Source organism: Ornithorhynchus anatinus, chromosome 1 (genome assembly GCF_004115215.2).
Source record: "Ornithorhynchus anatinus isolate Pmale09 chromosome 1, mOrnAna1.pri.v4, whole genome shotgun sequence".
Classification (NCBI taxonomy): Eukaryota; Metazoa; Chordata; class Mammalia; order Monotremata; family Ornithorhynchidae; genus Ornithorhynchus; species Ornithorhynchus anatinus.
The window spans coordinates 73935606-73951215 of record NC_041728.1 but is presented as its reverse complement, the minus strand read 5'-3'; the positions used below and the strand labels follow the sequence as shown (position 1 = coordinate 73951215).

The following is a 15610-nucleotide window of genomic DNA, read 5'->3' as shown; positions in this document are numbered from 1 at the left end:
TTCAAAAATATTTTTGTGTGGCTTTGCCCCCCAAGAAGATGTGCACAAATACTAGCTTTAAACAGTTGTAAAAACTTTATAATTCAGGTTTTGGAGGAGAAAAAATCTTACTCTAAATTCTCCTCCAAAACCAGACTGGTAGAGAAATTAGAGTGTATTGGTATTCATCATTTTGTAATTGAATATTAAATAAATATGAAGACAAGTTCAGAAATGTTCACTTATTTTTAAATTATTTCACTGTATTTCCAGTTACCAAACAGAGTACAGCAGTGTTCCCAGCACATTGACAAGATGCATGGGTATATGACCATCATGCAAGATTTGAAACTTCACTTAGATCAGCAGCAGCCCTTGGATAACAGTTTGGAAACTCTGAAAAATGAATTAAAAAAGTTAGAGGTAAGAATATGAATGTAATATGATTGAATATTCTACCCATTTATGAAAAATCATCATTAACAATAAGACAGAAGTTTCTATTAGCCAGAAGCACCCCTTAAAAGTGTAAGTAAGTTCTGACACTTAGTGGGATTTATTGAGCACTTACTGTGTGCATATCATGGAATTTCAATTGTGTTTCGGCCAAAATCCTGAGATAAGTTGCACATGTTTTCTTTGCAGTCATTTGAATTGAGTTTGGGAACGATGTCTGTCATTTTAAGAAATGATATGAAGTTGGCAGAAGAGTTCCTAAAGTCCTTCTCCAGAGATATTCCCAATGAACATCTTCAGGAATTAGTAAGAAGTCATCAAAATTTGCAGGTGGAGCTATCTTTCCTTTGTGACTTATCATCAAGAAGAACAAAACATCTTTTGACTGTTATAGACTCTGAAATGGTGGGTTTACATTATTTTCAAACAGTGAATTTCAAAAAGTGAATTTTAGGCTCATTTACTAAAATTTAGGAAATCAGGACATATTTTTATGGAATTGAACTTTTTCATTAGAAAAGTATTGTTAAAAATATTTTCATATTCTTGATAATGATGAAATAAGCATAAAACTTTACTTTCTAGTCTAAACTAGCTATTTCCCATGAAGAGTTTCTAAGCAGCCTTCAGAAGTTTTCAGACTGGATCACAGAAAGAAGTAAAAGTGTTAAGGATTTTGTGGTGGATGGTATTGATTCTGAACATATGAAGAAAAATTTAGAGTTTCTCAAGGCAAGTATCACTCACTCGTATTTCCAAGTTAATAAAGAAGTCCTTGAATCTCACTTCATAAGCTCATTCAAGGACCCTCAAGTGGAATGTTTTCTTTAATTTCAGAATGAACAAAATGGCCAGTGAGCTATTGTTTTACTTGTAAAGTGCCTTCTTTTGGTTTTTCTCATTTTTGAATAAGATATTGGACACAAGGTATATAGCCTTTTACCATTAGCCCTATTAAACATAATGAAGCCTTACTTTTATTAAGGATATGGTTACCTCCTTTGAATTCTCTAAATTGTAATCCAAATGTCTGTAAACTGGCAATAACATCAAATCAGATTTAAAAAAAAACTGAAATGTACAATGCTTTGTGATAAGTACCCCTCTGACTTTTATTGAGATGGAAATTACTACAATTTCATTTTCTTATTGGTAATGCATATGCAGGAAGAATTAAGTATGAAATTCATATTGGTATTCTGGAAAATTGTGTCTTTCTTTCACCTTACAAGTTTGCAAGAACCTTCAAACAATTTTTGTTCTAGGTTTAATTAGTTAAGTCTTGCAACTTCAATACTCAAGTTTAAATAAAATGATTGTGTCCCTTCTTGAATGGCAGGAATCATAAATCAGTGTGTTTCTGCTTTTCTGATACTCTGAGTGACTTTCCTTGTGGCGCAGATTCTGTACTGAATCACCAAGCTCATAATTTATTCAGACTCTCTTGTAAATATTAACTAAAATTGTTTAGTTTCATAAACAATTTTGATCCCTTCCAAATGTACTGTGTGTTCAGGACACTGTGCCCCTGTAAACTCAAAGCTCCATGTGGGCAGGGAGCAGGATGACCCAATCTGTTACATTGTTCTTGCCCAAGCATTTAGTACAATGCTGTGTACAAAGTAAGCACTCCATAAATTCAATTGATTTATTGCCCTTTGCTCATCTAAAGTTTTGAAGGCAAGACAAGATGCCAAGATGCTAAAGTAACTTTCAGTGTGTGGGAGTATCATTGTAGCACCTAGGGATGTTTCCAGTTGTGCCATTTATGCTAGCCATGAGGAGAAACATGTTGGTAAACTATTGAGCTTCTCACAAGGAAATGAGTGATTTAAATACATAGTGGGATCATTTAAATGAACTTCATCCAAATTCACATACAACTTTCTTTGGTCATTTTTACCTAACTGTTCACAGAACATATTGAAGGAGCTTGCCAGTAACAAAATTCAGCTGGAAACCACAGCCTTTGATGTCCAGTTCTTCATCTCTGAATATGCTCAAGACCTTTCTCCTAACCAAAGCAAGCAGCTGTTGAGACTTTTAAATACAACTCAGAAATGTTTTCACGAAGTGCAGGAATCGGTAACATCCCAGGTGGAAAGTATAGAAGCCCAGTTGCGGATAGCACAAGATCTTGGTGATCAGAAGGTTTGCTTTCCTATAATAAGTTTTAGTTTTCTGTTTTTTCGCATATGACCAAGCAACTCTTATGGTAATATCCAGGGATTGTGGGATTTCAGGTTTTGTATCATTCAGGTATATGATACAGTTGCACTGTATGGATGCACTGCATACATTGCTAATGCATTAACAAGGGAGACAGTTAACTCAGGGAATGTTCAATTGTCAGTCTAGCATGATGGGGGTAATTCTGGGATATTTGGAAATTCCTAGAAATGCTGTGGTCTGAATGCTCAAGAATATATTTATATCATTGAAGGAAGCATTTATATCTATAAAGAAAAGATGTTCATGGCTATACGTTACCTGTAGAGGGTAATAACTTTACAACTATAGGTACATGTATGTAAAATTAAAATGTTCCATTTTCTCAGCATGGCAAGAATATTGCCCGAACTGGTACTTTGAATCTAGATTTTCAAATCTGTGAGTCTTATAGTACTTTCAGAAAGCTTGGGCTAATTTGTATTGGACTGCTGATAGAAAATACAACAGAGAGGTCTTTTAGATTCTGATTGTGGAAACATTGCATGTTATGTCCTTTTTTATGGCTTAAACACATAAGCATTTTCTACCCTGATAATATATGTATAAATGTGCCAAATATGCTAACACAGAGATCACAACTAACTTCTGTTTTGATATCCTTTTTCAGAATTAATAGTATGTATCGCAGGTTGCAAGAGCTTGAGGAAATTGGATGTTTTCCTGCTGTTGGTCAGAAATTCCATTTTCCATTCATACGCATGGCCAAAAATCTGATGTGCAGTTCCATCAAAACATGATCTGTTCACTTTCAGTATATGTGAGCTGTAACCATAACTTCTATATTCCATCTTGCTCAAACTCTATTCCATTTAAGTGATATTCCACGGCTATCATGTTTACAGCATACTTTGAAAAGCTTTTCGGTAGGAATGGTACAACCATTGTGCTTTAATAAGGAGATGGCACGAAGTCTTTTATTTCTGTGTGTTGTAATTTTTTTGGGGTATGTTCTTCCATAGCTTGTGGCAAAACGGCAACAGGAGTATAAGGAAAAACTCCAGGGAATATGTGATCTCCTCACACAAACAGAAAACCGGCTAATTGGACACCAAGAAGCTTTTGGGGGAGGAGACTGTAAGACTGAGTTAAAGCACTACCAAGCCAAACAAGAGGTAGGAAATAGTCACTCAGAGTATCAGAATCACCTCAGCAGATTCTAGGTTCTAGTGTTTGATGTAATTACTTGTGATTTCAAGGTTTAACTCTGGCACTTCCAAGAACAGTGGTAACCTTGAATCCAGTTGCAAAGAGAAGAGAGAGTGTAGGGTTTTTGAAGTTCTCTCACCTTAAAAATAGCCTGAAGTTCTTTCCTCCCCAGCATCTCTCCCACCATCCCAAATGGAAATAATAATAATAATGATGGTATTTGTTAAGTGCTTACTATGTGCCAGGCACTTTACTAAGCGCTGGGGTGGTTACAAGCAAATGGGGTTGAACACAGTCCCTGTCCTACGTGGGACTCACAATTTCAGTCCCCATTTTACAGATGAGGTCACTGCGGCACAAAGAGGTGAAGTGACTTGCACAAGGTCATACAACAGACAAATTGATGGATCTGGGATTAGAACCCATGAAATCTGACTCCCAAGCCAGTGTTCTATCCACTGCGCCATGCTGCTTCTCTAAATTTTCATTTAAGTGAAAAAGATAGGGAAAATGTAGACTTGTGTTAAATATCATTAATAAAAACATCAATTATGGTGTGTGTTAAGCACTTACTATGCGTCAAGCACTCTGCTTGATAGAGGGTGGATACAAAATAATAAACTCATTCACAGTCTTTTTCCCATATGGGGTTTCTCAGTTTAAGGGAGAGAGAGAGTAGGAATATCATTTCCATAATACAGATGAGGTAAACTGAGGCACATAGAAGTTAAATGACTAGACCAAGGTTACACCATAGGCAAGTGGCAATATCAGGATTAGAACTTGGGTCTCCTGATTCGCAGTACCGTGCTCTTTCTACTAAGTTGCACTGCTTTAAACTCTAAAATCTGAATTACCCAGTTGATTGTCTACAACCAGCTGCAGAATTTAGTTTATTAAATGTGCTTTTTTCCTTTCATTCTTCTACAAAGGAACTACAGAAAGATATGCAGGCAAGTGCTCAAGCAATGGCAGAGATAGTGAAAAACACCGAGAAGTTTCTGAAGGAAAATGAAGAAAAGCTGTCCCAAGAAGATAAGGCTCTGATTGAAAAGAAACTTAATGAGGCTAAGACCAAGTGTGAGCAGCTTAACCAGAAGGCAGAAGAATCCAGAAAGGAGTTGGATAAAGCTGTAACCACAGCCATTAAACAAGAATCAGAAAAGGTTTGTAACCAAATATATTCATCTCCATTCTATACTCATTCAATCATTCAGTTGTATTTATTGAGCACTTACTGTGTTCAGAACAGTGTACTAAGCGCTTGGGAAGTACAGTTCAGCAACAGAGACAATCCTTGTCCACAATGGGCTCACAGTCTAGAAAGAAGGAGACAGACATCAAAACAAGTAAACAGACATCAGTAGCATCATTATAAGTAAATAGAATAATAGATGTATACACAGCCTTAATGAAAATAAATATAAATATATACATGGTTAAACAAGTGCTGTGGGGTGGGGAGAAGGGTAGAGCAAAGGGAGCAAGTCGGGGTGATGGGGAGGGGTGAAGGAGCAGAGGAAATGAGGCGCTTAGTCTGGGAAGGCTTCTTGGAGAGCTGTGCCTTCAATAAGGCTTTGAAGCGGGGGAGAGAATAGTTTTCTAAAGGATTTGAAGAGGGAGAGCATTCCAGGCCAGAGGTCAGGTGAGAATGAGGCACAGTGAGAAAGTTAGTACTAGAGAAGCGGAGTGTGCAGGCAGGGATGTAGAAGGAGAGAAGGGATGTGAGGTATGAAGGTGCAAGGTGTTGGAGAGCTTTGAAGCCAATAGTGAGGACTTTTTGCTTGATAATGGAGGTTGATAGGCAACCACTGGAGATTTTTGAGGAGGGGGGTGACATTCCCAGAAAGTTTCTGTAGAAAGATAATCTGGAGAGCAGAATGAAGTATACTTAGAATGAAGTATTGCAGAGACTGAAGTGGGAAGAGACAGGAGGTTGGGAGATCAGAAAGAATGTTGATGCAGTAATCCAGTTGGTATATGATGAGTGATTGTACTAATGTGGTATTGGTTTGTATGGAGAGGAAAGGGAAGATCTTGCTGATGTTGTGAAGATGAGATCTGCAGGTTTTGGTGACATATTGGATATGTGGGGTGAAAGAGAGATAACAAGGATATCAATGCTAACACTAAGGTTGCAGGCTTGCGAGATGGAAAGGATGGTAGTGGTGTCTACAGTAATAGGAAGGTCAGGGAGAGGACAGGGTTTGGGAGGGAAGATAAGTAGCTCAGTCTTGAACATGTTGAGTTTTAGGTTATGGGAGGACATCTAGGTGGAGATGTCCTGAAGTCAGGAGGGGCTGGAAGCCTGGAGGGAGGGAGGGAGAACAGGGGAGGAGAATAGATTTGGGTATCTTCCGCATAGAGATGATAGTTGAAGCCGTGGGAATGAATGAGTTCACCAAGGGAGTGAGTATAGATGGAGAACAGAAGAGGACAAAGAACTGACCCTTGAGGAACCCCTACAGTTAGGGGATGGGAGAGGGAGGAGAAGTTTTGTGAAGGAGACTGAAAATGAATGGCCAGAGAAAGAAGAGAACAACCAGGAGAGGAAGGACTGTGAAGCCAAGGTTGGATAACGTGTTGAAGAGAAGGGGATAGTCGACATTGTCAAAAGGCAGCTGAGAGGTTGAGGAGGATTAGGGTAGAGTAGCAGCCACTGGATTTGTCAAGAAGCAGGGCATTAATGACCTTTGAGAGGGCAGTTTCAGTGGAATGGAGGGAACAGAAGCCAGATTGGAGAGGGTATAGGAGAGAGTTGGAGGAGAGTGTAGATGGCTACACTCCAGGAGTTTGGAAAGGAAGGGTAAGAGGGAGATGGGACAATAACTGGAGGGGGCAGTGGGGTCATGGGAGTTTTTTTAGGATGGAGAAGACATGGGCATGTTTGAAGGCAGAGGGGAAGAAGCTGTTGGAGAGTGAGCGGTGGAGCACTGTTCACCACCTGCATTGTATAAAACTACCTCACACTCTAGAAGTTTTCACTCATCTGGCTTGGAGCTACCAGATGTGATTGGCTTGTGTTGGGCTTGAAGTTGACAAGGCCTATGGGAGACAGAGGGACAGGAACTGGAAGAGGGAAGCAAGAAAGAGGAGGGAGAGGAGAAATGGGAGGTAGGAGAACCAAAGCCTGAGAACCTGAAGCCATCCTTGGGAGGGAAGTGAGCCAAGCCAACCCATGGAAAAACTACTGGCTGGCAGAACTACTCCAGTAATAGGACCTCTGACAACGGCAGTTTGGTTTGTGTTGGTTATAGTATCCTGCATCAAATAGAATGCTGCACTCCTAGATGGATCATCACCTAAGTAAGAAGCTTCACAAAAGTAACGTAATAATAATGAAAATTATTGTGGTATTTAGTAAGTGATTACTATGTGCCAGGCACTATACTAAGCACTGGAATGGATACAAGTAAATTGGTTTGGACACAGTGCCTGTCCCACATGGGACTCACAGTCTCATTCCTCATTTTACAGATGAGGTAACTGCGACCCAAAGAAGTGAAATATCTTGCCCAGGGTCACACAGACAAGTGGTGGAGTCAGGTTTAGAACCCATGACCCTCTGGCTCCCAGGCCTGTGCTCTGTCCTCTACTCCATGCTGCTTATCATATGCTTTCCTGGGTTTAGTTTGCAGATGAGTTATAAGTCCGATGAGCCTTACTTTCTCATTCATTTTTTCATTAAATTCAGTTGTATTTATTAAGCACTTAATGTGTGCAGAGCACTGTACTAAGCACTTGGGAGAGCACAGTACAACAATAAAGAGTGACAGTTCCTGCCTACAATGAGTTCACAGTCTAGAGTCGGGGAGACAGGCATCAGTATAAATAAACAGATTTCAATATAAATAAATAAAACTATAGATATATACATAAGCACTATATCCAGTGGATGTACCATTGGGCTGCTAATCAGGAGACCTGGGTTCTAGTCCCGGTTCTGTGAGAAGCTGGTTTTACCAGAGACTGCCCATGCACTTCACAGTGAGCTACAGCCTTGCCTGACTATTTGCTTATTGCCCTCTGGGCCTTGGTGGGACCACAACTGCCAGGGGTAAGTGAGTAAGAGTGGCACAGTACACTGTAATAAATTCCTCACCATGGGTTTTTGGTCCTGATGCCTCAGGTCTGGGGCTCCCCTGTCATCCCTTTGAAATGACAGTGCTGGTATGTGTGACAATATATACTGGATCTTGGAGAAATTACTAGTATTATACTCTTGGAAATTATAAAAACTTAAGGTGTCTTATTTCAGCGAATTTCAAAGCACCTGCTTCTGGGTAAAATGTGATTATAAAATGTTCATTTACAGTTAGTGTTTGAGCATTTTTGTTTGACATTTATGTCCTCAGATTAGTCAAAATATTTGTACTAAAAACATTTCAGACTAATGCCTAGAAAAATACTCAGAATTCCAACTACCAACTTCCATTGCCCAGGTTGCAGCGGTAGAACAGCTGGAAGAGAGCAAAAACAAAATAGAAGATCTTTTGGACTGGTTATCAAATATGGATAAGGATGCTGAAAGAGCAGGGAAGAAATGTAAACAGCCAATTGAACAGAATGGAACCCACTATCAAGAAGGCAGTGTAAAATCTGTGATTGGAGAAGAGGATGAAGTTAATGGCAACCTATTGGAATTTCAGCAACACACTGAGTCTGATGGTGGAGAATTCAAAACCTCAGAGAAAAATTTAAATCAGCAGTACCAGAAAGTCAAGGTGAGAGGACAAATACGGGCAGATATTGCAAATTATATTATTCCTTTTTTTATAGACCAAGATGTATTACAATCTTCTTTACTATGGCACAGATAGAAAAGCAAGACAAAATTATAGTTTCATTATTTTTGAAGTTCAGGATATCTGTAGCAATAATAATTGCGGTATTTCTTAAGCACTTACTATGTGCCAGACACTGTACTAAGCATTGGGGTGGATATAAGTAAATTGGGTAGGGGACTCACAGTCTTAATCCCCATTTTGCAGATGAGGTAACTGAGGCACAGAGAAGTGAATTGACATGCCTAAGGTCATACGGCAGGCAAGTAGTGGAGTTGGATTAGAAGCCAGGGTCTTCTGACTTCCAGGCTTATGTTCTATTCACTAGGCCATGCTGATTCTCTGTATTTGCTTCTCTCTGTATATGAGCTTACAGCTTGTAAGATAAATGGGAAGAACTAGATGTCACTCCCGGACGATTTTCTAAACTCCCTCTAGTCTGTAAGCTAGTTGTGGGCAGGAAATGTGTCTGTTTATTGTTGCATTGTATTCTCCCAATTGCCTAGTACAGTGCTCCACACACAGTAATAAATACAATTTAATGAATGAATGAATGAGCAGGGTGACTGAACCTCTACATTTCTGTTGCACTTAGAGCAAAGTGGTCATACACTATAGTATGTCTTACAAAAATAATCACATTTCTCAGTATCGCACCTCTTAAACTGTTTTCCTCTCTAAATTTCTGTAAAATCTTTTGGTTCCTAAAGGTTTGTAATATTTCTTTACATCGTAAAGTTCTTTGAGTCTCATCTAAATTTCTCACATTGTAAGACATTTAGGAGGGCCTAAAGAAGACTTATTATAATGAAAATATATCTGAAACACTTATACCACTCCCCTTTTCCCTTCTTATCCATATGGGTGGAAATGGAGTTCGAGATAGAGGCAATAGAGAATCTTCCAGGGGGTCCGGACAGAACATGTCGTGATGGCTTCTGATAATGGAAAGGACAAATTTTCATTAAGCAGAGTAATCTGAAGTAGGCCCCGACAGCAGTAAAAATCAGTTGAAAGAGTTTTCAAATTTTAAAATAGAGTGACCCTGCTGTGACTTAATGAATTTTGACAAATTAGGCCCCTTAAAAATTCTCAGCGCTATTTGTAAATGAGCTGCCACTGTGCTTTTGACTTCTTATGGATTTTCAAAACTTTCACATAAAGATATGAGAAATTCTTATATGGCATTATTGAGGAAGTTGCTGAGATCTGTATTTAAAATCTCAGGGGATTTAAATATGGGTGTATTTGCTTAGAAAAAAGCAAATGCATTTGCTTATAATAATGTTTGTATTTGTTAAGCGCCTACTACATACAAAGCACTGTTCTAAGTGCTGGGGGGGATACAAGGTGATCAGGTTGTCCCATGTGGGGCTCACAGTCTTCATCCCCATTTTAACAATGTTGGTATTTGTTAAGTGCTTACTGTGTGCAGAGCACTGTTCTAAGTGCTGGAGTAGATACAGGGTAATCAGGTTGTCCCACGTGAGGCTCACAGTTTTAATCCCCATTTTACAGATGAGGGAACTGAGGCACAGAGAAGTGACATGACTTGCCCACAGTCACACAGCTGACAAGTGGCAGAGCTGGGATTTTACAGATGAGGTAACTGAGGCCCAGAGAAGTTAAGTGACTTGCCCAAAGTCACATAGCTGACAAGTGGCAGAGCCCAGGATTAGAACCCATGACCTATGACTCCCAAGCCCACGCTCTTTCCACTGAGCCATGCTGCTTCATGAGCTGAATGAATTATTTCTTTCAATTATTACTTCTTTACTTCATTTTTTGCTTCTTACCCATTTATTGCACAATTTTCAATGGTAGTTAAGCCCTTGCTATGTGTCAAGCACTGCTGTAAGGACTAGGGCAGTTATAAGTCAATCAGGTGGGACACAGTCCCTGTCCCGCATGGAGCTCACAGTCCAAGTAGGAAGGAGAACAGGAATTCAATCCCCATTTTACAGAAGAGACAACTGAGGCACTGAGAAGTTAAGTGACATACCCAAGGTCACTCACCAGTAGGTTGACAGAACTGAAATTAGAACCCAAGACCTCTGACTCCTAAGCCCGTGCTCTTTCCACTAAGCCATGCTGCTTTTCTGTCTGTAATTCTCCTTTTTCTCCTCCACTAGATGTTTACCTTCTCTCCTTAAAGGAAGATGGAGGCAAGAGAAGGGTCAGGGAGAGAGGTACCAAAAATGCTTCATTTATCAGGACATTATATGGTGTATTTTCCAAGATTTGGAAGATCTTGGTAGAGGTCACAAAAAGTAATATTTCTTAAGCAGTCACTATGTACAGAACATTATTCACAACACCTGAGAAAGCTATGAGAAACTGTGTTGCCTAATGGGGAGTCATAAGACTTGGATTCCAATCCCAGTTTTGCCACTTGTTTGCTGGGTGACTTTGGGCAAGTGACTTCTCTATCCTTCAGTTTCAGCGTGGCTCAGTGGAAAGAGCAAGGACTTGGAAGTCAGAGGTCATGGGTTCTAATCCCAGCTCCACCACTTGTCCCCTGTGTGACTTTGGGCAAGTCACTTAACTTCTCTGAGCCTCAGTTACCTCATCTATAAAATGGGGATTAAGACTGTGAACTCCATGTCGGACAACCTGATTACCTTGTATTCCCCCCCCGGCCCAGCACTTAGAACAGTTGCTTTGCACATAGTATTCATTCATTCATTCAATAGTATTTATTGAGCGCTTACTATGTGCAGAGCACTGTACTAAGCGCTTGGGATGAACAAGTCGGCAACAGATAGAGACAGTCCCTGCCGTTTGACGGGCTTACAGTCTAATCGGGGGAGACGGACAGACAAGAACAATGGCACTAAACAGCGTCAAGGGGAAGAACATCTCGTAAAAACAATGGCAACTAAATAGAATCAAGGCGATGTACAATTCATTAACAAAATAAATAGGGTAACGAAAATATATACAGTTGAGCGGACGGGTACAGTGCTGTGGGGATGGGAAGGGAGAGGTGGAGGAGCAGAGGGAAAAGGGGAAAATGAGGCTTTAGCTGCGGAGAGGTAAAGGGGGGATGGCAGAGGGAGTAGAGGGGGAAGAGGAGCTCAGTCTGGGAAGGCCTCTTGGAGGAGGTGATTTTTAAGTAAGGTTTTGAAGAGGGAAAGAGAAGTAAGCACTTAACAAATGCCATTAACATAACATAGTAAGCACTTAACAAATGCCATTATTATTATTATTATTATTATTATTATTATTATTCAGCTGTAAAATAAAGATTCAGTTCCTGTTTTTCCTCCTAATTAGACTGTGAGCCCCATATGGGTTATTGACTGTATCTGATCTAATTATCCTATATCTATCCTGGTGTTACTTTGTAAGCACTGAACAAATACCACAATCATTATTATTATTATTATTAGTATTTGTTTATTATTAGTATTATTAGTATTTGTTTAACGTTTACTATGTGTCAAGCACTCTTCTAAGCTCTGGGTTAGGTACAAGATAATCTTGTTGGACTCAGTCCCACATAAGACTTGCAGCCTAAGAAGAAGGGAGGAGGATTCATAGTATCAAGATCTCACTGAAGGCTTTGTTCAAAAAGAATCACCTTAGTCCTGTATCCCACAGGCTGGTATCTTGGTACCTCTTGTCTTCCAGAAGCCCACTGCTCTGCTACAGTCTTTGAGATTACGTTTCATTTGTCCTGAAAATCTCTTCTGCTCTCCATATTTACAGTCCCTATTTCGGCTCACCAAATAGCAGCTGCTTCAAGATTCAGAAGCTGAGTTTGATTGTGCATTGCTTTGATGCTGGTAGACTGGTTATATTCCAGGATTTAGCTGTCTGTAATCTGTTTGTCCATTTGTTGGCACAAAGACAGGGTTTATGGATAAAACTCCTTGATGGATATGACAAGTGGTAAATCCACGTATTACCGTCATAAACCTTCTTTACTCCAATGATAATGGAAAAGGCCCCGAGAAGGTGCTTTCAGAGCTGACACAACTGGCCATATTATCCAGATAAATTTCTCAAACATTTTCTCAGTAGGCAAAGCTTGATTCTGTCTTGATCTGTCAGTTGCTTTTGTAAGGTCTATGAGTGGCAGATAGAGGTATTGATATTGTTTTCTGCACTCCCATTTCTAATTTTTCTCCCATTTCTAATTTTTGTCCAATATCATGCCACTTTATCATGTTATGGTCTAGTCACGAAGTTTCAGAAAGCATAGTTATATATCTAGATATAGATATATATAGTTCATTCATTCAATAGTATTTATTGAGCGCTAACTATGTGCAGAGCACTGTACAAAGCGCTTGGAATGTACAGTTTGGCAAAAGATAGAGACAGTCCCTGCCCAATAAGGGGCTCACAGTCTAAACAGGGGAGACAGACAACAAAGCAGAATAGAACAAAGCAAAACAAGGCAACATCATCAAGATAAATAGAATTATGGAGATATACACCTCATTAACAAAATGAATAGGGTAATAATATATACAAATAAGCATAGTGCTGAAGGGAGGGAAAGGGGGAAGAGCAGAGTGCGGGGTTGGGGGAAGGAGTTGGGAGGAGGAGCAGAGGGAAAGGGGGGCTCAGTCTGGGAAGGCATCCTGGAGGAGGTGAGCTCTCAGTAGGGCTTTGAAGAGGGGAAGAGAGTTAGTGTGGCAGATGTGAGGAGGGAGGGCATTCCAAGGTAGCGGTAGGATGTGGGCCAGGGACCGACAGCAGGACAGGAACAAATGGGGGACCGTGAGGAGGTGAGTGGCAGAGGAGCAGAGTATATGGGGTGGGCAGTAGAAAGAGAGAAGGGAGTGAGGGCAAGGTTTTGGAGAGCTTTGAAGCCAAAAGTGAAGAGTTCTAGTTTTGTGGGAAGGTTGACAGGCAACCACTGGAGGTTTTTGAGGACGGGAGTGACATGCCCAGAGTGTTTGTGTAGAAAGATAATAATATTAATGATGCTTTTTGTTAAGCGTTCACTATGTGCAAAGCACTGTTCTAAGCGCTGGGGGGATACAAGGTGATCAAGTTGTCCCGTGTGGGACTCACAGTCTTAATCCCCATTTTACAGATGAGGTAACTGAGGTACCGAGAAGTGAAGTGACTTGCCCAAAGTCACACAGCCGACAAGTGGTGGAGTCGCGATTAGAACTCATGACCTCTGACTCCGAAGCCCGGGCTCTTTCCCCTGAGCGACGCTGCTTCTCTGGAAGAAGCTGTAGAGGTTCCTCAGGGGCCAATTCTTGGCCCTATTCTGTTCTCCATCTATACTCACTCCCCTAGTGAACTCATTCGTCCCATGGCTTCAACTATCATCTCTACGCAGATGACACCCAAATCTACATCTCCTCCCCTGTTCTCTCCCCCTCCCTCCAGGCTCATATCTCCTCCAGCCTCAGGACATCACCTGGATGTCTGCCCACCACCTAAAAGTCAACATGTCTAAAACTGAGCTCCTTATCTTACCTTCCAAACCCTGTCCTCTCCCTGACTTCCCTGTCACTGTGGATGACACAACCATCATTCCCATCTCACAGGCCCGCAACCTTGGTGTCATCCTCGACTCAGCTCTCACATTCACCCCACACATCCAGTCTGTCACCAACACCTGCCTGTCTCACCCTCAAAATATCGTCAAATTCCGCCCTTTCCTCTCCATCCAAACTGATATCCTGCTGGTGCAAGTTCTCCTAATATCCTGACTGGATTATTGTGTCAGCCTCCTCTCTGATTTCCCTTCCTCGTGTCTCTCCCCACTCCAGTCTATTCTTCATTCCGCTGCCCGGATCATCTTCTGGGTACTATAGTCTTCGTCTTCCATGAACGGGGAACAGTGAGGAGATGAGTGGCAGAGGAGCAGAGTGTACGGGGTGGGCAGTAGAAAGAGAGAAGGGAGGTGAGGTAGGAGGGGGCAAAGTGATGGAGAGCTTTGAAGCCAAGAGTGAGGAGTTTTTGTTTCGTGTGAAGGTTAATAGGCAACCACTGGAGGTTTTTGAGGAGGGGAGTGACATTCCCAGAGCGTTTCTGTAGGAAGATGACCCCTGAGGAACCCCTACAGTTAGTGGATGGGAGGGGCAGGAGGAGCCCCCAAAAGAGAGTGAGAATGAACAGCCAGAGACATATGAGGAGAACCAGGAGAAGACAGTCTGTGAAGCCAAGGTGAGATAAAGTGTGCAGGAGAAGGGGATGGTCGACAGTGTCGAAGGCAGCTGAGAGGTCGAGGAGAATTAGGATATAGTAGGATCCTTTTCATTTGGCAAGAAGGAGGTCATTGGTGACCTTTGAGAGGGCAGTTTCGGTGGAGTGGAGGGGACGGAAGCCAGATTGGAGGGGCTCCAGGAGAGAATGGGAGTTAAGGAATTCTAGGCAGCGAGTGTAGACGACTCATTCTAGGACTTTGGAAAGGAATGATAGGAGGGAGATAGGTTGATAACTGGAAGGGGAAGTGAGGTCGAGAGAGGGTTTTTTTAGAATGGGGGAGACATGGGCATGTTTGAAGGCAGAGGGGAAGAAGCCGTTGGAGAATGAGTGGTTAAAGGTAGAAGTTAAGGAGGGGAGGAGGGAAGGGGCAATGGTTCTTATAAGGTGAGCAGTAATGGGGTCTGAGGAATAGAGGGGGTGGCACTTGTGAGGAGGGAGGAGATCTTCTCCGAGGATACTTCAGGGAAAGATGGGAATTTAATCTCAGTTTTACAGATGAGATAGTTGAGGCACAGAGAAGTTGAGTGGCGTCGCCAAGGTCACATAGCAGATAGCCAAGAATAGAATCCAGATCTTCTGACTCCCAGGCCCGTGCTCTTTCTACTAAGCCATGTTGCTTCTCTAAGGATATTGATTCAGATACCATCTCTGTCCCATGGTCCTCACATATCAAAAGAGGATTGAAAGATAGAGGACAGGTGCCCAATGGAAGAAAATCAATTTAATAAAAACTTCATGGCCTAGTAGAAAGCACTGAACTGGAATTCTAATGTCATCTATCACCGGCCTGCCATTTAACCCTGTGCCTCAGCTTCCTCAACTGTGAAATGGGG

At 41.3% G+C, this 15610-nt stretch overlaps 1 protein-coding gene across 1 annotated transcript in view; it reads left to right on the top strand.

Moving 5' to 3' along the window:
• The window catches only part of LOC100073893 (dystonin), a 416997-nt gene that overhangs the window by 336117 nt on the left and 65270 nt on the right, over nt 1-15610 (top strand). The window contains exons 41-47 of the mRNA XM_029062300.2: nt 253-402; nt 625-840; nt 1021-1167; nt 2353-2586; nt 3627-3779; nt 4746-4979; nt 8256-8537. Coding sequence (XP_028918133.1) covers nt 253-402; nt 625-840; nt 1021-1167; nt 2353-2586; nt 3627-3779; nt 4746-4979; nt 8256-8537 — 1416 coding nt within the window. The remainder of the gene's footprint in view (nt 1-252; nt 403-624; nt 841-1020; nt 1168-2352; nt 2587-3626; nt 3780-4745; nt 4980-8255; nt 8538-15610) is intronic.